General features: G+C 48.4%; 3 protein-coding genes across 5 annotated transcripts in view; 2 read left to right on the top strand and 1 right to left on the bottom strand.

The window, feature by feature from the left end:
* LOC309674442 (uncharacterized protein) overlaps positions 1-5,544 on the top strand; it is a 33,616-nt gene extending 28,072 nt beyond the window's left edge. For 2 of the 3 annotated variants that reach the window (XM_082486469.1, XM_082486471.1), the window contains exons 8-9: positions 3,290-3,409; positions 3,909-5,544. In XM_082486469.1, coding sequence (XP_082342595.1) covers positions 3,290-3,386 — 97 coding nt within the window. In that variant the 3' untranslated portion in view covers positions 3,387-3,409; positions 3,909-5,544. Of the gene's footprint in view, positions 1-3,289; positions 3,415-3,908 lie in introns of all 3 variants that reach the window. The other variant, XM_082486470.1, reaches the window with a different exon arrangement.
* A 3,621-nt stretch (positions 5,545-9,165) lies between these two features.
* Positions 9,166-14,266, bottom strand: ZP4 (zona pellucida glycoprotein 4; the record flags this gene model as incomplete). Its single annotated transcript, XM_082486359.1, has 11 exons — positions 9,166-9,308; positions 9,443-9,559; positions 9,885-9,963; positions 11,361-11,508; positions 11,582-11,771; positions 11,967-12,097; positions 12,359-12,456; positions 12,639-12,826; positions 13,201-13,356; positions 13,927-14,029; positions 14,108-14,266. 11 exons carry the CDS (start codon positions 14,264-14,266, stop codon positions 9,166-9,168), a joined length of 1,512 nt encoding a protein of 503 aa, XP_082342485.1.
* A 3,382-nt stretch (positions 14,267-17,648) lies between these two features.
* Positions 17,649-23,647, top strand: LOC309674299 (cytochrome P450 2C9-like; the record flags this gene model as incomplete). The annotated part of the gene is made up of 9 exons (XM_082486316.1): positions 17,649-17,828; positions 18,168-18,330; positions 18,808-18,957; positions 19,261-19,421; positions 19,800-19,976; positions 20,497-20,638; positions 21,050-21,237; positions 22,448-22,589; positions 23,283-23,647. The coding sequence occupies 9 exons, from the start codon at positions 17,649-17,651 to the stop codon at positions 23,462-23,464; spliced, it is 1,485 nt and encodes a 494-aa protein (XP_082342442.1). The 3' UTR covers positions 23,465-23,647.

Raw genomic sequence — 23,647 nt, 5'->3', positions numbered from 1 at the left:
GGAATGTCCCATTGTTCCCCTTAGACAGCCTGTACCTACCTTACAAAATGCATAAGGGAACTGGGAATCTTATAATTACAGCTGGAAAAAAAAAACCCTCTGTAGTTCATGGAGTGATTTTTCCAGCTGGGAAAAGCTTGGTTGGGGCCCAAGCGCACGTAACAGGCGAGCTTCCTCCTATTGTTTGGGAAACTGAAAGAAACACAAAGCAGAAAGAGATCAAACATTTCCATCTAAAATAGATGGTGAACCAGCTGGGGAAAAAATACAAACTCTTGTGAACCTTCCCTCTAAACCTGAATAGAACCAGGACTTTATTTGGGCTTCAGCAAAGTCCTGTCTCCTGCTTAGCCCTGTCTCTGCAGCACTGAGGACACTGCCAGCGCTCCCTGCGTGAAGATTGCAGGAAAGGTCCTCAGCCGGCTGAGCGATGTGCTTCCAGTGAAGGGCCAGCCCAACAACTCCTGACAGAAATACCTTTTCTTACTTTCACGCATACACTGAACAACTACTACCATCACGGGAATGCTGTACAACAAGATACCAAATGGACGATTTTTTTACTTGGCTGTAACCAGGCAGCCCCGGAGGTCTTGTACGCTGATTTTTCCGGGCTGCTTTCTGTAGCTGATGAACGGCCTTCTCTTTTCTTTCACTAACTTTCTTCTCCCATATATCTACGTAAAACCCTTGCCTCTACTCATGCCCCTTATCTCCCTCCATTTCCTCTTCTCTTGATTCCTAGTTCTTATTCCCCAGCCCTATCTGTGTTTGCTCTTGCTCTTTTTACCCCACTCCCTTCAGTAGCAACGCACTGACATTGGGCTTTTCACTCGCGCCTGGAAAAGCTGGGCACCTTGCTCCTATAGCATTTTGGATATGGTGCTGCCAGGCTCCTTTGAAACAAAAAGTTAGGCTTGGTGGATCAATGACAGCCCTGCAAATGCTACCGGACAGAAAGGCAGACCCTTCCTGCGGCAGCACCAGAACAGTAAAGCAAGAAAGTCTCACTTGCCTGCAGCTCTTGGCAAAGCAAACGTGGAAGCTTTGATACTCTCAGCATTTAAAGCCACTGTCTTTGTTATAATTTATGAAACATGTTTGTCCTGGCTCCTGCTCCTGTTTATACATGCAGGCATATGGAATTGGCTGGCTTTTGCTTACCCGGGCTTCCTTGGACCCAGTGGCATCTCCCAAGGTCTTGAACTGGAACAGGTTGGAGCCTGGTGCCCTATATTAACATACAGCTCTGAAGGAAGCAGAAATTTGTTGCTTTTGACACCCAGTCCCACTTGAGTCATTTGGGCAATTAGAGAAAGTCTCTTTGTTTTTGTTTTTGTAACTAGGTCAAAGCAAATCCCCTTTCATGCTCCCCCACTCTGCGTATGATGAATGATCTGCTCCAGGGTGGTTGTTTTGCTTTTCTTTTCTGTCTTTTTTTTTTTTTTTCTCTCTCTAACATCTACAAAAGAATTCTCATAGTAGAGAAAGAAGTTGGTTCTTCCAGCAGGAGAGAGGGGGGCCTGCCAAGGTAAACATACTGCCACAAGGCTCGGTGGTTTGTCATACATTGTTCTAAACAGGCTCAGGTTTTCATTTCATTTTCTTTTTCCTGCTAGTACGTTTACTCCTGCAAAGCAACGTCTGTTTTGTGCAAGGGGCCAGAACAGGCTGATGAATGACTTGATCTTGGTGTTATGAACTTAAGCAGCACACAGACCTGGATCTGACCTGTGGCAGGAAAATTAGATTTCTATCCCAAATCATCGCAGAATGATCCCTCCACAAAGAGCATGGAACTTATTTCCAGCTCAAATGACCCCCAAGACAAGAACTTTTTGCCTTTCCCCTGTGACTGGTTTTAGTGGCAGAAAGCTGTTCTCAAATGATAGCGGAGCATGGTCAAATACTTGCCTGTGTTGAACAATTAGAATTTGGTGCTGCTTTGAACACTGAGGAGAGAATCCAGCCCGGCCTGTGAAAGCTGGGCTGCAAGTTCTGCAGGAGCCTACCTTGATCAATTTATTGCCTGCACATTTCACAATGTCAGATGGAGTGGCAATGTGTGAAGTTGTCTCTGGTTAGAGTCTCTGAAATGATTCCCCCAAAACCCAGGGTCAAGGAGGAGCAGATTAGCACCTTCATGTAGTTTTTCCTTACTTTCCCTAGCTCCCTTTGAGGACAAACAGATGGGATGTACAGTCTCCCACTACTTGCTGTGATTGCTGCTGGGAAGCAGACTGGACCAGCACTTGTTCCAGCCCTGGCAGAGATAAAGAGGCAACCATCTCCATGAAAGCAGTTGTGCCCAGGAGCTTTTCTGATGCTCTCCCCAGCCCCTTTCCAGGGCAGGGTCTAATTTGGGAAGCTTTGGGCAATCCCAGCCTGGCATTCCTGCGCGGACACACCCACCCGTGTATCTATAGGCGCTGCAGCTTTAATGCAGCTGCGTGGGAATGAGCTAACCTCAAATTATGATATCTTGCATGGTGAGGATGCTAGTTTCAGTTTGACAGCCACCAAAAGCTTGCTGCTGTATGACGACTACTTTGTGGTTAGGGTGACGCAAGTTACAAAGGACAGCGCAATTCTAACATTACAAAAACCCATCTTCAGTATTGTATAGCAAAGGCTGAAAAGGGCCATAGAGCCTCAGACCCAGGTCTGAGGATTTGAAACACTGCATTAAAATAAAGCCCCAAAACTACAGCTTTTCTTTCTTAAGCAGCAGCTATTTTTAAAAAGCGTTCCAAAAGGTTTGTCTTTCCTAAGTCCTGCAGGCCTGAGCTAACAGCCGTTACAACCAAACAGGATGCATTACACTTATTTCAATTGTATGTAATAAATAACAAAAAAAATTAAGCTGGAGACAGTCCACAGCAGCTAGCTTAGTGTTGTTCTTCACAACGTCTCATTTCCTACTTACTACTTCAGGCCAGAATTTTTAATTTCCCTGTGACATTCACCCGCCAGTCTCTCCCCCTCGTCTCCAGCTAAGCAGAAAATACTGGTTGCTCTCAACGAAGCGATGTTTGTGTCCATCCATTACATTGTGACTCCATGCCAAGTGCTGCATTTTGTAGCTTTTTTTTTTTTTTTTTTTTTTTTTTTTTAAATGTTGCCACAAATATTTGGACAGCATCTGTTTTGGAATTTCAGACTGGAGAGGGGGAAGCTGCTTTGGGTGCAGCTTGGATGTTGGGTACATATGCACAGCATATTAATGCTAAAAACACAGCCATGCATTCTGACCGCTGTCAACTTTAATTGTATTTTTCCATTTGTTAAGGCCAGATATTATGTCTTCGGAGCTGAGGAAAACTGAGAGGAACTCCATGATCGTTCTGGGGCAAAATACAAAGAATGAAAACATATGGCCTTTCTGATAACCCAAGTCAAATGGAATAAGGTAAAGTAAGTAAAGCAGCGTGTGTTTCTCTGTGGGCTGGGGTGGGGTTTTTTTGCCTCTTCTCAGCACAGAAGTGAGACAGTCCTGTTCCTTCATCCAGACACGGTCCAACATGCAAAGACAGAAACAGGTCCAATTTTTGAAGTTCAAATTAAATACATTTATGCCAGCTGAGGACTGGCCCATATACCCTCATTTTAATAGGCCCCGCTTTTTTTTTTTTTACCCACAATTTAAAGGCATCTGTAGTCATATAGGCTACATCATGCAGCCTTTATACAAAAAGTACAGCAGCAAATTCATTTATCTCCAGTTAGTAAAAGATTCCCAAATAACAAGCCAACCAGATGTCTTGGGAAGGAGACAATCTGCCCATATAGTCAAGTCTAAAAAAAGAACCAGGCCCAGCCTCATCTTCCACCTTCCCAACTCATCCCACAGGTTAAATGCAGAGAAACCCTTTCCAAACTCTCATGCTCACTGCATGCTTCTGTTTCAGAAAGGCAAAGTGGGAACACCAATGGACACAAACCCAAGAACCCTGGGGTTACTTTGTGCAACCTGCATCCTACAGTTGTCAACAGAGCAACAACTCAATTTGAGCGTTGGAAGGGGAAGAGGGAAGGGGGAGGTTGAGAAAGGTCTGTGGACAGATGCATGCTCAGCTACGTACGGCTTCGCTCCTGAATCTGAACTATAGTTACAAAAGCCAAGACACTGATGAAAATTGCTATTAGCATCTTGGCAACATAACCAACAGAGACTTTTAAGTAAGATTTGGAAGTTCTTCCTCCTCTGTGGATTAGGAACAGAATTACCTGAACATTGAAGCTTTTAAGTTGTCATTGCTTTCTTGGGACCTTCTCCAGCTGAAACAAAAACTTAACCTTTATGGGACACAGCAGCATCTAGAAGAGTGCCAGGGACTCCTTGCCTGGTGCAGAAGCAGCTGTTGGAAGGACAGCATCCTCCCTGGGGGAGGGGGGGGTCCAGTTGCAGTCTCCGCTTGTCCCCAACACAGCTCCTCCCTTCAGAGCAACATCTGGCCAGATGTGCCATTTTACTAGAATCCAACAGGAAAACTGTCTGTAAAGCCAAGACTTCTTATGAGGCCATTCCCGAATCCACCACTAATCCTTCTGCAGAGGCCTACACAGAAGTTGGCATCGTGCCGGCTCATGGCAGAGAGCAGAGCGAGGGGCACTGCAGGAATCGGCCTTCTGAGAGACTGGAGGGTGCATCTGAGGCAACACCTCAGGTTCACCAGGCAGCCCAGCTCTTCTGCTATCAATCCTGGGGGGTGCAGGGTGTGGAACCAGGCTTGAATTCCTACTTTTAAGTTACAAGTTAAGTCCTCTGGCTGTGCAGGTGGGGGCCTGAGGCTGCAGGTGGGGGAGGCATGCTGCTGTGTTGCTCAGCCCGTGCTCTCTCTGCTGGGAAAAGGCCACAGGGAGAGCGGAGCTGCAAGGAACTGTTATTCAAACACATGCAGCCTTTACAAGCTGCTGCTCTTTCGGGCCACATTAACCAACCGTGTAGCACTATGGCCACGTTCGGTGGCTGCCTTGTTGCCACACGTCCACTGATGCCAGACTGCAGGGACAGGCAGTGCCTGCTTCTGAAGGTTCCATGGTTGCAGTGGTCTCTGCACACCAGCTCTTACTGGTACCAGCACAATAATTAACACATGTGGAGTAAAGATTTAAGTAAACCAACTTTGCTTGTTAAAAGATCATTCTACCCCCTAAATTACAATATAACTGCAAGTCAGGCAACTGCTGTTTAAAAATCCCTCAACCCAATCTTGCCTGGGAACCAAAATTCAAGAAGCTGGCAGGAATGGATCAAGTTCAGCAGGTTTAGCCTTTCAGTAACAGACGCTTCCCCCTCACTCACCCAGTTTAGCTGGAGCCTTCGGAGTCCTCAAACCCAGAGCAGGACCTCTTCTGAGATTCACAGCACTCCAGCCACGCTCTCCCAGGGCAGTTGTAGTTCATAGGGGTGAGTGAAGGCAACAGCCCAGGCTTGGTTCTCCAAGTGCTCAGAAGAGTTACTTAGCATCACCAAAAAAAAAAAAAAGCCACAAAAAACCCCACCAAAACCCCAATTAAAAAAAAAAAAAGAAAAAAAAAAAAGTCTGTGCTGACTCAAAGTTAGCACCCTAAAGTAGGTGCTGTGTTTAATGTTTCAGTTGTAGCTGCTGCTGCAGGACTTGGTTATTCACTGTATATCTTACTAGCTTTATCCAAAGCTAGAAAGGTTTATAACTTGATTATTCTGTGAATAGTCTGTATATCTCCATAAATACAGGGGACTAAAATCCTGTATTAACTTGCACCCTCCATTATCCCTCCAGCTTTACAGAGACTGTAAGGAATGTGAATCTGTGCAAACTGAATTTAAAGTGTTTTTAAAACCTAGAATCATGAACCGGTATTCCCCTATCACCACCACCTCCATTCACAATATAGGTTTGTTGTAGTGTTTGTTTTTTTTTTTTTTTTTTTTAAACTAAAATGAACTAGCACTCTTTTATTACAGCATTATATGAAATATATTCATGTATTTTCAGAAATAAATATATTTATAACTTGTAACATACTGTATAGTTCTCTACTCCAAGATGCATTGTAATACAAGCATAAGAAATTTAATAAAAGCATGACTATTATGATAATTGTTTTCAGATATTTTATTAATGAGCACCTGGGTTATAGTATAGCAACTGCCACACATTTAAGGTTTCAAGTGAGCTTAGCTGATCAAGAAAGGAATTTTTACCTCCAAGCTTTTAAAGAACTTCTTTAGCTCTGGCAAAGAAGCAGGTTTGTTCTTCTGAAGCTGGTGCTGTTCTCAAAGATCCAGAGGGTGAGGAGAGCCTTTGGAAAGTTCAGATATGGCTGAGCGTGGATGTTCATTTTGAGCAGCCCTGTATTAGGTGCTCTTGCTGGGCTTTGCTTCCAAAGCTGCAGAGTGGGCAGACACGGCAGGGCAGCACACACCACTTCCAGAGGAACGGGTGAGGGCACTGGGGACAACGTGTGTTGATGTTACACATTCATGTTTCTGGAAATCTGTATTCATTAGCAGCACTGCACAGCAGCCCCAACTGGTGGGTGCTGGCTGCCCTCAGGGCTGCTATTCCTCAGCTTCACCTTCATTCGCAGCCCACAGCACCCTCCTGGACAGAGGAGCTTTCCTTCACCTGCAGGAGTCTAAGCCAATGCCTACAGCAACCCACAGCACCTTTAGTTCAGCTGTATAAACAGGCAGTATGGAGCAAAGCTGAAGAGGATGCTGACACCAGAAGTCACATGCAGTTACTCAAAAGAAAGTAAAGGAGAAAAGTCAATGACACCCAACTAAAGAAAGTAGACAGATGGGAAAAAAAAAAAAAAACAAAACCAAACAAAAAACCACAAACCACCAAACACAAAACCCCAAAAGCCAGAAATCTACCTGTGAAGGCAGAAGGAAAAGAGTACAAAATCGCAGGAGAGAAAATTGCAGAACAAATCAGCAATGAAACCCTGGTGGAGAACAACTAGGAAGAGGGGGACAATAAACCAGAGGAGGAAAATTCCGTGTTGGCTAGCTTTCACCCTGTGCCAGTACCTCACAGACAACTGGCATCCCACTGCTGTCTGTGTCCTTCCCCTCCTGCTCAGGACCAAATAGCAAGCCTTAAGCGCAGAAGACTCCCCACAGAGCAGGTAAGGGAATTAAGTTCACTTCTCCGCTCACCCACCTCCATTTATCACCACACATGCCCTACACTAAGCAGCAGGTCCATTACGGCAAGATCCAGCTCTGCACCAGAAGGGACGGTCCCTGCAGGGCAATCTACCTGATGCCCAGAGCTCCCCACCCCTTTTGGGAAAGTTCAACAACCCCATGGAGGGCAGCAGGGAGCAGCTGGGCAGGGACCCTTCTCTCCTAGCCCCTTCAGCCTCCACACAGGCGGCTAAGCCTAGTTTTGTCTGCCTTACTGAGGCATGGGAAGACTCCAGCAGCAGCCAAGGAGGTGTCTAGATCTTGGCTAGCACGCACAGTTAAGAGCGGTGCCAGGGCACCCTGCCTGGTGTACTCAATAGGTGTGGTCTATATTACTCCTCTAATTGCCCAGATAATTAACACTGGAGACAGCTGCTAAAGACTTGTCATAAGGCACATTACGAGTTTACACTCTGCTTTCCCAGACAGAGCTCCACCTGTATCGAGGCCATTTACTTGCCAGAGTTACTCCCTAGAGGAGGTGTGCGTTTGACCTATCCAGCTGATGATTTCTCCAGCCTGTGACCTTCTTCACCCTCCCACCATATGACTTGGAGGAGTCGTATCTTCTCTTCTGATTAGATTTTAAAAGCAGGCAAGACTAAGAGCACTGGTTATCTTTGACGTAGCAGGGAAGTGCAGTTCTGCTAGAAAAATAAAAACATTGTAAGATGATTCCTGAAGTTTCTTGTTGGAGTAAGGAAGGAATTAAAAAGCAGTTCCCACCACCCGTTAACACCTTCCAATCACACAGTATTGGCAGAAGCCAATTAAATAGAACAGTATCTGCTACCTCAAGTGAGATACTGTTCAGTTCTTTGCTTCCATGTATATAACAGCTGCTCTTCCCCTTTAAAGCCCCTAAGCAGCACGAAGGCTACTCCCCTGTCTTTTAACAGGGGGAATTTCTAATCAAACCGGGGGGCGGGAAGAAGAAATAAAAGAAGGAAAACACATATTTTTCCTTCCCCTCAAGCATACTTGCTCAAGGACCATCAGCTATGAGGGGATCTCAGTGTGAGTGTAAGCACCAGAGCTCCCCCAGCCTGTGCAGGAAGGACCTCAGGAAGCTGAAAATGATCCTGCTCAGCTGCTGTGACTGACCACACCATATTGAACTGCTCCTGACACTCTGAAGTTTTATTTCTCACCTCAAAAAAGCACATCCATGGCACTGTTATGCCAACAGTGGTGTCAAATTAGCTTTAATCTGAGAGCTTTGAAGACTCATAACTTTCTGCTCTCACATGAAGGTTTAAGATTAATCTTTAAATCAAGTTTGATTTTTTTTTTCCTGAAGTCCAAACCACCTAGGCTCTTTGATTTTTTTTTTCAGTTGGAATGAAGTTTCTCTGTTCTCAACCTCCAGAAAGAAATTCCCACCTGCCCTTTTTAATTTCCAGAGCCAGAGAGGTAAGTTCATGTACAGCATCATTAGGAAGGCCTGTCTGCACCATGCTTTGCCATCCCTGCCCGAGTCCTGCCACACGAGCACAGCCCCAACTTACCTAGTGAGCTCAGGGGCAATTCCCACCTCCTCCACACAGTCAAGTATCAGCTCTGCATCCCCAAAGCAGAAGCAGCCGCAGTATTTGCTTTTAATTAGTTTTGCTGCACTTCTACTCAGTGTTTGAGAGGGGCTAAGATAAGTACTTTTGAAGTCAGCCACCGACAGAAATACAGACACCACCCAGCATCACTCCTGTCTCAGTCTGCAGCTTCCCAGCAGCCCAGGCAAACGCAAGGGAGCCCTCCCGGCAGCAGCAGGCAGTTAACACTAATCCTTAGAGCAGAATAATAGCCAGAAAGTGAGATCAGTTCAGAGAAACGGCATTCGGAAAGCACTCTCTTCGCCACCAGGATAGTTTTTGTCTTGCAAACAAAAGCTTACAGCCAGGGTCCCCAAGACACTCCTGCTCAACCCTGCGTGCTCTGGGCCAGGGAGAAGGAGCCCCACAGACCAAGTAGGTTTGACAGCCACTTTATTGCAATACATTGGTTTCACGTGTTACCGGCACCTTCCTTTGCCACAGAACAGAAACCACAAGCACCACGCAGAGAGCTGCCCCCATTGCCACAGCAGCAAACCCCAGAGCCCAGGGGGCCACAGCATGCACAGCTGCTCCTGTGTGGGAGAGAGAGCCCAGTTAACACTCCCCCAGTCAGGCACAGGGATGCTCTAGGGGCTCAGTCTTTCTGCAGGAAAGACTTAGATCAGCCCCCTTCCCCAGCCTGGCTATGCTGGGCTGGCATGCTTACTAAGGCCATCCTTGGCTGTGTCCCATTTTAGCTCATCCTGGAGAAAAATCACAGGGCCTTTGCTGGAGACATGGGAGACACCATCCTGAAGAGGATGCTCAGCACTCCTTTTACCCCCTACAAAGCAATATGAAGGTTTTAGGTGAGCAAACATATAGCCCTGAAGGTCATCAAACTTGGTCCAGGTCAGCTTATCAAGAAGCGCTGAAGGCCAAACCTTCCATTGAATCAACACTAAACTAAAAGCCTATAAAGACCTCTGCCTTCTTGGCATAAGGACAAGGGCCCTTCCTCAGTGGAAAGGAGCAGCAAATGCCTTGTCAAGCTGTCCATGGCTCGAGGGACACAGTCCATAGCCTACATGTCCCCCTAACCCCCATCTTGGAAGCTAGTCCCTTGTCACCTCTTTGGATGGGGAAGCAGGAAGGCTAAAGACACTTACTGGCTCTAGCAGGACAAGCGGTGGTGCAGGAGTCCTGTACAGACCGGTGGCACACTGAAGCACTGCAGTGCAGGTACACCTAGAAAGAATGGGACACAACCTGGAATCACTCAGGCACTATCTGTAGACAGGCAGTATCCTGGTGCGGTGCATTGACCCTGGCCAGCAGCTGAGCACCCACACAGCCACTTCTTCACTCCCTCTATCCTGCCACACTGGGGCAGGGAGAGAATAGGAAGAGCAAGAGCAAGAAAACCCATGGCTGGAGAGACAGAGACAGTTTGATAAGTAAAGGAGAAGGAAGATCAAAACAAAAGCACAAGTGATGCAAAGGCAAATCACCCACCCGGCTCCCATGAGCAGACTGATGCCCAGCCAGTCTCTGAGCATCAGCTACACTGGAAGACAAAATCCTCCAGTGTTTATTGTTAAGCATGGTATCACGCAGCATGGAATACCCCTTTGGCCAATTTGGGTGAGCTGTTCCAGCTGTGTGCCTCCCCAGCTTCTACCCTACCCCATGCCTACTCACTTGGGGTTGAGAAACAGCAGAGCGAGGAGAAAAAGCCTTGATGCCATGCAAGCGCTATTCAGCGAATAGCTAGAACATCGGTATATTATCAACACTGTTTTAGCCACAAATCCAAACCCACAGCACTACATGGGCTGCTACGAGGGAAGTTGTCTCCATCCCAGCTAGACCGGGCACACCTGGTCACAGAAGGGAGAAGGCAGAAAGATTGCTTTGGCTCGCTTCGCATGCGGGCTGTAGCCTTGGAGCCCTCTGCTGCCAGCGTGCTGCAAGGCAGCTTTGCTACCTTTACCGTACACCTTCGAACTCGGTCAGATCTGGCATTGCAGCACTTCTGCCTGACACCTGGGACACAGCTGTCCAAGCACCACTGCACTGCGACCACTGCTAGGTTCGGCAGTACCCGTTTTGAGTATTAATTGCTCCTAGGAGCACTGAGCAAATGGTACAAGGCATGGTGAACTTCACATGACTTAACTGCTCAGATGCTCATGAGATTCAGAGCCCAGATGCTTCCCAGCTACCAAAAGTTATTTCCAAGTCATTTTGGTCAAGAAATTTAGTTTGGAGAATATTGATTAGCATAGTTAGAGCACACACCCTAAGCTAGTTCAAAAAAAAAAAAAAAAAAAACAGCTTAGGCAGCAAGCTAGCACTTGCTTAAGTAGACCTACCCTTTCAGTAGTCTCATTTTCTGTCACACCCCTCCAGTGTTGCATCTTACCTCTACCATATTTATCTCAGGGAATAAAGAGTTTCTTGCTTCAATCTCTCCCCTCCTGTTTCAGGAGGCGATTTTCCTAGCCTTTGCGTGCACGCGCGCACACACACACACACACACACACCCCCCGAAGGCCAAGAGTTATGAAGTCTGGCTGAAGCAGTTCTTATTGATCACACGTTACTTGTCCTCAGTAAGAAGCTAGGCAAGGACAGGATCTTACCAGCCCAGAGAGCATCTCTTGGGAAGCAGAGTCTACAAAGGTGAACGTGTAGAAGGCGAAACGCTGGTAATGAGAAGGGAACAGTAGTCCTGACGCAAGACTCGGAGGCACCAGCTGTGTCTGATAGTTGTCCCCTGCATAAGGGCACCTGAGAAGGAGGGGCCAGCAGTGAAAAAAGTGCATCATTCCCCTGACCCAAAAGCTACTTACAAATCACTTACCCATCCACCAAAACAGGCCACTGCAGCTGTTGCTGGGGATTGATACTTGGTGTGGCCCAGCAGTGGTGCAGGACCAAAACCAGGTCTGGGTCAGTTCTCTGAAGGATCTTGACTTCTGCATAAACAGGGTCTCTCAGAGTCTTCACAACAGGATAGTCACTGTCCGTATAGTAGTAAGTATAGCTTCCATCTGGGATGGAAGAAACCCAAGAGCCATTTTAGAGCAGGAACAAACAGAAAGAGGCAACCTGAAAGCATCCTTTATAGCCGTAACAGTAAGTTCCCAGCATGGCAGAGAAGAGGCAATGCCAGGTTCACCCATCAATACTCCCTTATTACTCAGCAGAGACCACAGTCCTGAGCAAGCCCTGCAAACCTCTCATACCTGAGGCAACACGCAGCTCCAAGGACAGAGGACCTGGCTGGGACACAGCAGGGAGCGGTGGCAGTGTGAAGACCTGAACACTCAAGGGAATGAAGCTCCCAGTGATGGAGTAACTACAGCGGACATGCAACCTGGTGGGACAGGAAAAACCCTAATGAGGCAGATAAAGGTCAGTCTGATATCTCCTGTCTCCAAGATGGCAATGTAATATCTGCTTTAATTAGTCGTATCCCAAATCTTTCCTCCAACACTTCCTTGTAACAAATACTTGAAGTTCTCTGCAGAGTTCAGATTTGAGTCTGTAGAACGAATTCAGAGCTTGCAACAAGCAGGAATTTCTCTCATGACATTGAACACAGTGGCCCCCAGCAATACCAGCCCCAGGGTATTACCTGAAAGTGCTATCCCTAGTGACAGAGCCAAGGCTTCCAGTCTTCACATCCCTGGATGCCACCAGCTCATTCTCATATATGGCCTGGTCTCCAGTCACCTGGAATGACAGACCAGGCACTGTCATTACAGTAAAGTCAAGCTGGATTAATGCCAGGCTGGAGAACAGCATTTGGCCTCTGGATGGCCGGAGGGTGCCCATTAAGTAGCCAAAGCCACATCAACTTGTTCCAGGTCTGCAAGCTCCTGCTATTCCAGTCTAGTGACACCTGTAACTCTTACCTGAAAAGTGGTGCCACAGGCAGAGAGTGGGAACTGGTACACAATAAAGGCATTGTTTTTCACGACAGGGACACAGCCAGTACTGTGTCCACTGGCCAGTCGCACAGAGTCCAGGATAACGGGTGGCAGAGTCACATCCCGAGAGACGGCAATGGAAAACTGGCCATCTGGTGTGCAATGAGCTGTCACTGGAGAAAGAGATACAACGTCTTGATCTCAGGGAGAGAAGGGATGCAAAGGAAGCTCAAACATCACAGCAAAGACAAGGCCAGCAAGTCCCGCAAGATCTCCTACCTGTAACCCCCAAAGCAAGTGCTAAGCACAGCAAGACAAGCGTAACCAGCTCGAACAGCAACACTGATTCTGGCCATAAACCCAGGTCTGTTGCAATACATAGGAAAGGGCCGGACACTTCAATGGGACAGAGTATTCTTAACAGCCAAAAACATAGCCCTAAGCCACCTGCAGGACTAGTATGCACCAATCCTGCTCTGCCAGGGAAGCAAGGAATCCCAGTTTGCAGCTCCTCTAGGAGGAGGGGACGACAGTTGCTCACGCTTACCTGTGTTACCAAAGTAACAGGGCTTCACCCTGTCCCGAGGGTCGTAGCAGCATCCTCGCTCTTCACAGTCTCCCTGGCTGATAGGCAAGGAGGCACACAGCAGCCGGTCTTGGCTGAAGACAGCAGAACAGACACTACTGCTTGGAGCATCCAGGGCTGGAAGAAACAGCAGGAAGTTGCAGCTAAATCACAAGAGCAGGGGGACAAAGACACAGAGGACACTGGTGGAAGGTGTCCTGGTGACTCTGCATACAAATCAAGAGAAGTTCGACTCAGGCGAGGGTCAACCGCACAGCTTGGAGCTGGCATGGAAGCCTGCTCAGAAGGGACCTGCATTTCCCTGCAACAGAGACTCCCCCTGAAACCACATACAAGAGACCAGCCTGCATGGGATCTGTCAAGATAAAGTGTTCTGGATCAACTCCGGTAGTTCAAAAAAATCATTGTGCCTAGTCTCCAGCTCAATCCCTCAACGTGCAGGGACACATGCAGTCAGAACATGGCTAGGAGACATGAGGAACATTCATCTGCTGACCCTGCAAATGAGGCACAAGTCCCCAGCAACCTGGTGGCTCCTATGTCCAAACCCTTCTCCAGGGAGTCTTCCAAACAGCAGCAAGCCCCCTTTCCCAGCCCCAGACTGACTAGAAACAGCCATCCAAAAGGAAGGGCACTCATTGCCACAAGATACAAACAGGGTTTCCCAAGGACCTGTCAGAGTCTTACCAGGAAGGTCCACAGGGCACCTGAGCAGCTTCTCTTCATGAAGAAACTTTTGGCCAGCAGCATCTGTTCCTTCAAGCCCCACTAACATGAGGTAATTGCCATCCTGAGGGAGAGACACACCAGTCAGGGCAGCCAGACCGGCAGTAGCCACAGTCCCAGCAGAACCCCTAAGGTCACTCACCCATTCAAAGACATAACAGCCAGTATAGGAGACCAATGCTTTCCTGGAGCCATCTGGAGTCCCGGATACGAAGAGCCCACACTCAGAGTCATTCTGCAGAGCATGTGCCTTCCCCTCAGTATCTAAGGAAAGAGGAGACAGCAGCAGGGGCTTCAGCATCCCACATTGGAGATGTGGCCCACTACAACACTAGCTTTCTATAGGAAACAAGGCCCTAGCCAGTATTAGGGTTTAGACCAGCAGGGGAGCACGAGGGAACACAGCAGCCAAGACCATCTAGATCCAGGCACAACATTCCACCAAAACCCTTGACTGCTGGGTCATATAAAAAACCCCCTGCTTACACAAGATGCACTGAAGCTGTTAGAAAACACTTTACATCAAAAGCTGCCTCTTCTTCCTCATTCCACGCATACCTCTGCACTGTGCAAAGATACAGCAGTAAGAAAGCCACCCCCACTTACCCCAAGTGGTCAGCACAAAGGAGCCATTCCCTTCCCAGCCTGGAGGTAAGGTGAGTTGCAGGCTTTCTTGGCCACAAGCCAGCAGGTTGGGATCAGAAAAAACACTACCCTGAGCCCCTACAACCAAAGCAAGGGGACCAAAAATACCCCAGAAGAGCATAGCTCCAAATGCAGCCCTAGATTGCCCTGCAACACCCATCCTGCTCTCTTGCTAAGGACTGTGGAGCAGCAGCTTTTAGCCCAGCCCTTTTAAATTGTGGAGCCAACTGGGATCAGAAGTTCCTGAAGTGTCCAGGTGGTCCCAGCCCAGCAGTTTAACACCTTCCATTGCCCTCACCTGGCTCTGAACCCATCACAATCTATCTGCTTGCACTCTTTGAAGAAAATCACAGGGCAGAAGCTGAGCTTGTGTCAAGAGATGGGTCTGTATTCATATCACTAAGCTGAGAGGAACTCATCTGTGCAATTTACTGCAGAGCCGCAGGAGGGTCTTCAAACTGCATTTTCTCACCCTGAGTTCTTCCCACTGCTGGTCCGTGCAGGAGATCTGCCTGCTTTTCCCCATGTACCCTACTGCTGCTCTAATTGCTCATCACACGGCATGAGTGCAAGAAGCTGAATGACTGTGCTCTTTTGCTCTTTTAAAAGTGCCACTGCTTCACATGCCAGACACAGGGTGCTGACATACAATCACAGAAATAGCCCCCCACTTGAAATCTGTTGAAAACTATGGAGCTCAGGAGGCTTTGCACACCGAAAAGGGGGTGATTCCCCTTTAACGCTTCTGGCTGTGGACTACAGCCCCATTTGCAGTGTGTGGGGAGAGCTGCAGGGCTGGGTGAAGAATGTCGCCCTGCCTACCCTGCGCACTGCTCATTTTATGTACCAACCAGGAGGGCTGGTCCACAATGTACAAGACCTTTTCAGCCGCTCTGCACAGCAGGGGCTGAAGCAAATGGATCTCCACAGGCTGCCTGGGTGGCTGCTGTTTGAGCAGCACTCATGAACCAAGTGTGCTTGTGCCAGCTCCAGCCGGGGCATCGGGCAGCCACGGTGGAGAGAGGCACCTGGGGAAAACATTTGGACTTTGGCAGGGAGGGAGGCTGCATCTCTGTTGAAGGTGAGCGTTGTTTCAAGACAATTTGCCCAAACGTCACAGCCACTGTGTGACTGCTGAATGCTTAATTTCACTGTGTTATCGGCTGATAATTGGGTAAACAATAGCAAATAAACAAAGTACTTTGGAGCTATAGAGAGATAGTTTTCATTCCACTGTCGCAAACTGTGAGGCAGAGCTAAGCAGTAAGTCTGTGTCCCCAGGAACAAGGGAACTTTACAGGGAAGACGGAAAGGTCATGAGCTCTGGTAGCAAAGAGACCTCATGTAGCAGTGCAAACTCAAACTCCCATGAACTCCACTTTCACCAGCTGGAAATCCCTAGAGCTACATGAACTCCCATGAACTGCCCTGGCAACATCTGAGCTGATGCAGGAGTTTGGGTCAGCAGATGAATAACTAACCCTGAATTGTTGGCAATTCAGTTTTTTCACCAAAGTATCAAGTCTTTAAGAAGTGAAATGGCATTAAAAAAGAACAACTGGCAAATTATTGCGCCTATACAAGAGAGCAGGGATGACTTAAGAACTCATAGGGAAGCTACAGAAACTTTTGGAAAACTTCTCTCACGCCTCTGAGCGAAGGGGAAACTCCCATTAACACACCCACTGCACAGCAAACCCAGCACGCCCCAACCAAACACCTGGTTCACCCAGGCCCCTTGCTAATTCCCACCAAGTCCCACATCCCCTGTCCTTGCAACACCTTCTGCTCAGTTGGATGACTCCTGTCTGCCTGCAAAAGTGCCACAGCTGAGGAGAGACAGAGGGATATGGCCGGACTGAGCAAGCTGAGCACAAGCAGTGCCGCAGTCCTGAGGGTCCTTTCTACTTGCCATTGCCATTGCTCTTGGGACCTCACAGGTACACAGCCCCTGGAGTAATCTTGGGCAGGAAGCCTCCAGCTCTTTTTGAAGTCTTTGCAACACACCAGACATGCTCTGCAGTCTCCCAGAGCACCTCTGGTCCTTTCAGGGGAGCAGTTCCTCATATCAGAGTCAGACATCAACAAAACAGGAACTTGTACACACCAACTTCCAGAAGCAGGTTGGGTGGGCTTCTTTGGTCATTGCAAGTGCAAGGACTAGTTGCCAGCTTGCACTAACCTGTACCCCACCTCCCACAAGTGCAGCTCTGTCTCAGCTTGGGAAGCCATTCTCCAGAGACCCTCTCAAGTTCTTGATTTCTCTCTTCTCTATCTGCTTCTCTCACTCTTTCCTCTAGGAGACCCTGAAGAGATCAGAGTCCTGAGGTCTAGTCCCCTTTTCTTATATCTTTATTTTATCTCTTCCAGCAAGTCCTTTTTTGTCTCTTGTGATGTCTGGAGATCTTTCTGCCCTTGCTAGATGGATATTTATACTTTCCTCTCTTGCGAGGCCAGACACCTCTAGGGAGAGAGACTGAGGCAATTGCTGTGCACTGAGGAGAGCACGTCAGCATGTTCTTTGGCACATCACACGCAGTGTGAACTCCACTGACAATATCAGGAAGACTTCACGAACAAGCGAGGATGGCTCACCCCACTGAAAGCTTGTACAATTAATACCGAAGAACAGAAAATCCAAATGGTACTGAAGTACTTGGAAGATGCTCTCAAGACAGTGAATTTCTGGGAGCACCTCAGTAGAAGAGTGCGCCCCTAGTGTGATCTCTTTAACAGTGAACTTTAGGTGAAACAAAACAAGTTTTATGAACACATTATAAATTTCTTAACCTCTGTTGGCCTCCGCAGTTGTTTGACATAAGGCGTGTCTTTGATGACCAATTAACACTGAGAGAAGTCCTAGTTTCATAACACAGGGCAGTCTAACAAATGATTGACTAGTAATATTGACTAATTCAGCCACGTGATCCAAAACCTGCTGTTGAGCTAACATAGCGAACATAGCTAACATAAGCCCTTCAGTATATAAACTCGGGCTCCAGCAGCCAGAGTCACTCCCTCCTGAGCTGCAGAGGCAAATGGAGCTCCTGGGAGCAGCCACTGTTGTCCTTCTGGTTTGCGTTGCTTGCCTGCTCTCCTTGGCAGCATGGAGATGGAGGTCTGGAAAGGGGAAGATGCCTCCAGGACCGGCTCCCCTTCCCATCCTAGGTAACGTGCTGCAGGTGAAACCAAGGAATTTGGCCCAAACCCTCCAAAAGGTAAGGCCACTTTCTTCTCTCTTACTTTCTTCTGTGGGCAAGTAATGTATGGGACCTGTGCATGGGGACAACCTGTGGCCATAGCTTGATGAGTAGCAATCCCAGAGGAGCAGAAAAGCCATGAGGATCTCAGCTGCTCCCCCTCACTGCTGTTGCCGTTGTTCAGGGCTGAATAGCTGGGAACCCTCTCTACACCCACATTTATCATGAGAGGATCAAATCTTGATGCTGCTGGTCTGTGCGGCTGTGCTGCCTGCAGTGGGATGCAGCAGCAAGACCACGTTTCAACTCCTCCTCCCTCTCTGCTCCATGGCCATGTTCTGTCTTGCATTTTGGCAGCTCAGTGAAGAGTATGGACCAGTGTTTACCGTGCATCTGGGCTCTGACCCAGTGGTGGTGCTGCATGGACATGATGTGGTAAAAGAAGCCTTGGTTGATCGTGCGGATGAGTTTGCTGCCAGAGGACGCATGCCACTAGGAGACAGGGCTAACAATGGATTAGGTATGTTTGCTGACTGAGCTCCTTCTGAGGAGAAGGGCAGGGCTGAGGGTGGGTTTGGCAGATTAGGGCTGGAGTGTACCATGCATGAGGGAAGACTGTGGGGAGTGGGTGGGTCCCACCTGGAGAAGGGAAGGCTGAGTGAGCTGTAATTGCTGGCTTCCACCACCCAAAGAGGGTAGCAGAGAAATGGAGTCAGATTGATCTCAGTGATCGGCAGTGAAAGGACAAGTGGCAACAGCCACCAGCTGCAGCAAGGGAAATTATGTGCAGATACGAGTGATGAATTGCTCACAAGGAGGCCAAAAGCAGGCAGGTGGACTACAAGACCTCCATCGATTGCCTCCAAACCACGGTACTCTATGACACTACCATGTCAGTGCTCTCCCAGGGACAGGATTCACTGTCACTGTGAGCCTCTGTTCATCTCACACCCAGCACACCCAAGCCAGGTCTTCCCTCTTCCTTCTTCATCTGCAGGGATTGTTTTTAGCAACAACGAGGAGTGGTTACAAGTCCGGCGGTTTGCTCTCAGCACTCTGCGCAACTTTGGAATGGGGAAGAGGAGCATTGAAGAGAGGATCCAGGAGGAAACTGAGTACTTGCTGGAAGAGATCAACAAAACAAAGGGTATGGTCCATTTTTAATATAGCTTATGTTTACAAGAAAAGGACTGTATTAAGGGAGCCCATGTCTTAAGCATAGAATTGAAGTTAGCATGTGTTTTGTCCATGCACCAGCTGCCCCTTGTTACAAAGCAGTAAATAATTCTGGGATCACATACTGTTCTTTTTGGAGGACCCCTCTGTGTCCCTCAGAGACTGTGATCTGATATTTCCACTAACAACCAGAGCTCAGGTTACCCACAGTACCCATAAGTAGCCATAGTAGTTTGGGGTTTTTTTATGGTTTGTAACTTTTCTGAAATCACAGGAACACCTTTTGACCCAACCTTCATGCTGAGCTGTGCTGTCTCCAACATCATATGCTCTATCGTCTTTGGGAAACGATATGACTATAAAGACAAGAAGTTCCTGGCCCTGATGAACAACATGAACAATATCTTTGAGATGATGAACTCCCACTGGGGACAGGTACATTCAAGAGCCATTTCACTGTGGCAGCATTCTCTTAGGGTAGCGGGAGGCCTCCCAATGAAGTCCCATTTCAGTCTTCTAACTAGGACCCTATCAATGCTTTGCTGCACAGGAGGGAATTCATTCAAGAGCAAGAAGCACCCTCACCAATGAAGTTGGCTTTGCCAGCTTCTCCCTAGTCCTGAAATCCTTCTTCTCTACCTCTAAGGTTCCTACTACTACTAAGCAAGCCCCTACTGCCCTGTCAGGCTGCCCAGCCTCATAACCCTTCTGCTTGGCTCAGCTGAGAGGGCTGTTGCCTTCCTAGGCTTTTTGCTAATATCAAAGGATGGGGCACTGGCCATGCTAGGGACCCTCCTGTTTCTTTCTTTCCAGCTTTACCAGATGTTCTCAAATATCCTGGATTACTTGCCTGGCCCACACAACAAAATATTCACAGAAATTGATGCTCTAAAAGCCTTTGTGTCAGAGGAGGTGAAGATGCACCAAGCCTCCCTAGATCCCAGCTCCCCTCAGGATTTCATCGACTGCTTCCTCAGCAAAATGCTGGAGGTAAGGAGACAGCAGACACCCCCAGCTTATCCCCAAACACATCTACACGTAGCCCCTTCCCTCTCCTAACACAGACGTTGGGATGACCCCTTCCCAGACAACTGGGCCATGCAGTGGGAAGTCACCATCAATACCCCAGATAGTGCCTGTGCTAGAGCTTATAGCTCTGGGTTTGCACACTCACCAGATGCTACCTGCAGCTCCTTACACAGCAAGACCTTCATCTGCTGTCACTGAAACACAGGGACATTTGCAGTCTGGTCTTGCAGTTCTTTCACTGGAAAGCAGTTGGCACAGCAAGGGCAAACAGGCAGATACATACCATTTGGTGCACAGCCTGAAAGAAGGTTGCTCTAGGGCTGAGCTTGCTGCGCAAAGATAGCATTACAGTATCCCAGATGGCTGCTGCACCTTAGCAGAAAAATGCAACAGCTCTAGGTGAAAAGGAAGGCCTGGGATGACACAAGAAAGGGCTACTTTTCTCAGCTCAGACAGAAAAACAGCCCAGCCTTTTCCCTAGGAGAAAGAGCATCCCAATTCCAGTTTCCACATGAAGAACCTGATAACCAGCACCTTTGACTTGTTCCTTGCCGGAACTGAGACAACTAGCACCACCATAAGATATGGGATGCTGCTTCTTCTCAAGTACCCGAAGATACAAGGTACGAGTCTGTGACCTCTTCCTCTCTAGCTATCCACCTGGGCTGGGTGTGTGTCTAATACCACATCCTTCTCCCAACTTTTCTCTTCTCTCATATTTTAACCAAACGGGCAAAGTTCTTCCACCGTCATTTCCCAGGGTGGCCACTAGAGATCCCTCAGCTTCACCGGCATCATCGTCAGCTGCACTCCTCTCACAGCCAAGGACTTGACTGTGTCCACATCTTTATCTCCCAGTACTCCTATTTAGCCAAGTCACGAGGAGGAGATTCTTTGCATGGGCCATTGTGGAGCTGTGTTCTAGTCAACACCAAAACCAAGATCAATGCCCCTGTCATCTGTGATTTGTGGACAGCTGTTTAGGTAGATTTGGTTTTATTTACCCATTTTATGGTTTGTGCCTCTCATGACAGAGAAAGTTCAAGAAGAGATCGACCGGGTAGTAGGACGATCACGAAAACCTTGTGTGGCGGACCGGACCCAGATGCCCTACACAGATGCAGTGGTCCATGAAATCCAGCGCTTCATCTCCCTCATCCCCCTGAGTGTCCCTCATGCTGTGACCAAAGACATCCGCTTCAGAGAGTATGTCATTCCCAAGGTTAGTGGGCAAGCTCCTTCAAGTTCATCAACAAGGTGGCAGTACATTTGCTCTTAGGCTGTCAGTTACAAGCCAGAAGCTAGAAATGCTGTGGCCAGACCTAGCCGTCAGCCGGACCTAGCTGTCACCCAGCCCTTCATACAGGTTTTATCCTCAGGCTTCTGTAGCTCACTTGCAATCCCTTGTTGCCGCTCCATGGACCAAGACTGGAATAGTAGCTCTGCCAACACCTTCGCTCACTTGCTCTGAAGCTTTACCTATCTGCAGAAACACAGCGGGTTTACAAAAGAACAGAGCAGTGACTTCTCACACAAAAGGCAGCAAAGCCGTGGAACTGCTCACCACCATCCGGGAGAGCCTGTCCACATGCTTGGAAGCAAAATCAGCCGGTGGTTATGGTGGTTATCGAGCACAGAAAGCTCCTGAGCCACAAAATGCTGGAGGCTCTGTTTGCATTGAAGGGAACAAGCAAAACCTGTTTGTCCTTTTCTTACATGATTCTTGAGGCAGTCACTGCTGGCCACTGCCAGAGGCAGGCTGATGGGCTACAGCAACCCATGGCCTGGCCTGGCCTGCAGCAGCAATGCTCATTGCTCTTCTGGGTGACCGTGTACATCAGGGGAACAGCAGCACACAGGCTCTTGGTGTTTTGATTTTCAGCTGTCTGTGTAAAATCAAAAGGCAGGGCTCGGGGACCTGCTCAGCTTCCAGCAGTGGGCTCTTGTGTCATCACTGCTGCATTATTTATCCCATGCCCCCATCAATGGCTGGTCAGGAAGAGGGAAGAAAGAGGATCATGGCAGGAGAAATTTGTCTGGAGAGGGGAAGAGAGCTTCATTTCCACAACCTTGTGTGCTTTTGCTTTTCGGGGCTCGCAGAAAAGAAGGAACATCTACAAGTTCATTATGGTGAAACACTAAGAAAGAGGAAGAATTAGGTGAGGTGTCCCCAGATGACCAGAGCAAGGTAAGGATAAATGGTCTGAAAGTGAGAGGCAGCATTCAGGAAGAGCAGCCAACAACTGTCCCTGCTGTGACATCTAGCAGGGTCTCCTGAAAGCTGCCTCCCCAAAGGCAGGGTCCCCAAAGGGAAACCAAAGGCACTGGTAGGACTGTGCTGGAAAGCTCTGTCATAACTTGGCAGGCAGCCGGATTAAGCGATCTGACTCACCTCCTTTTCATATTCTGCTCTTCTCCTTGTGTTATCTCAGGGCACCACAATCTTTCCCGCCCTCAGTTCTGTCCTCCATGACAGTAAAGAGTTTCCAAACCCAAATGAGTTCAACCCTGGACATTTCTTGAATGAGAACGGCACCTTTAGGAAGAGCGAGTTCTTCATGCCCTTCTCAGCAGGTAAAGCACAGACTTTCTCTCTCTGCCGACCTCCTCCTCTGGGCACCACCCTGCCTTTCCCTATAACACACACTCCCTCTTCCCAGCATTGTCCCACTGGTGCTTCCCTGGGACTCACTGCTCTCTGGATAACTCCTCCCTGCTGCTCCCTTCCCCAGCTGCATCTCCCATCTTGTTCAGGCCTGGTGGCTCCTCAAACCTCCTACTGGGAGTTGCTGCTGTAAGGATGTGAATGGAACCCATAGACACTTTCTAAAATACCTGTCACCTTCCTACACAACCACCAAAGTCATCCTTAACCAACCTGTCTTTCTGTGGTAGCTGCACTTTTCCCCATCACCTAAGTACCTCTCAGGCTACATGCAACCACTCACCTACCTATACCCCCAACCCTCCGCTTTCTCACCTGTGCTTTATGTCACCTTACTCTCCCTCATCTTGCCTCCTGTGATGCCCCCTCCACATTCAGGGCTTCTCCTGCTCCTGTTCTTCCTTCACATAGCCAAATTGCCAAGGGCAGGGGTCCATCTTTCTCCAACAAACTCTTCTCTTGCAAATGTCTTTAGTAATCATGACAGTCATCTCACTGCTGCAGCTGTATCTGGTAAATAAAGCTGCATAACACATCTGCTTAGTACAAACCGGTCTGCTCAGCAACACCCACTGAGCCCTGTTTGCTGTTTTCACTTCCAGGGAAGCGAATATGCCCCGGAGAGGGCCTGGCACGCATGGAGATCTTCTTACTCCTGGCCATCATCTTGCAGAACTTTACCCTGAAGCCTGTCATTGATCCCCAGGAACTCAGCATAACCCCAACACTGAGTGGGACAGGCAATATACCTCCTGCCTACCAGCTCTGTGCTGTCCCCCGCTGAAAACCACGAAAACTCTTTCCGCAGCATCCTAAGCCTGGCTACTCCTTTACATGCCCCTTACTAAAACCAACAGCAGAAGCATTGGCCCACCTTCCCAAGGCCGCCAGGAAGACAGCCCAAACACAGGTGCATGCACAGAGTAGACACCTTCAAAGCCTCCTGGCTGCCACCTTGCAGGGGGGC

Source organism: Vanellus vanellus, assembly GCF_965231255.1.
Source record: "Vanellus vanellus genome assembly, chromosome: 7".
In the NCBI taxonomy this organism is placed as follows: Eukaryota; Metazoa; Chordata; class Aves; order Charadriiformes; family Charadriidae; genus Vanellus; species Vanellus vanellus.
The sequence above is the reverse complement of the archived record's forward strand: the minus strand, read 5'-3'. Positions and strand labels throughout refer to the sequence as shown.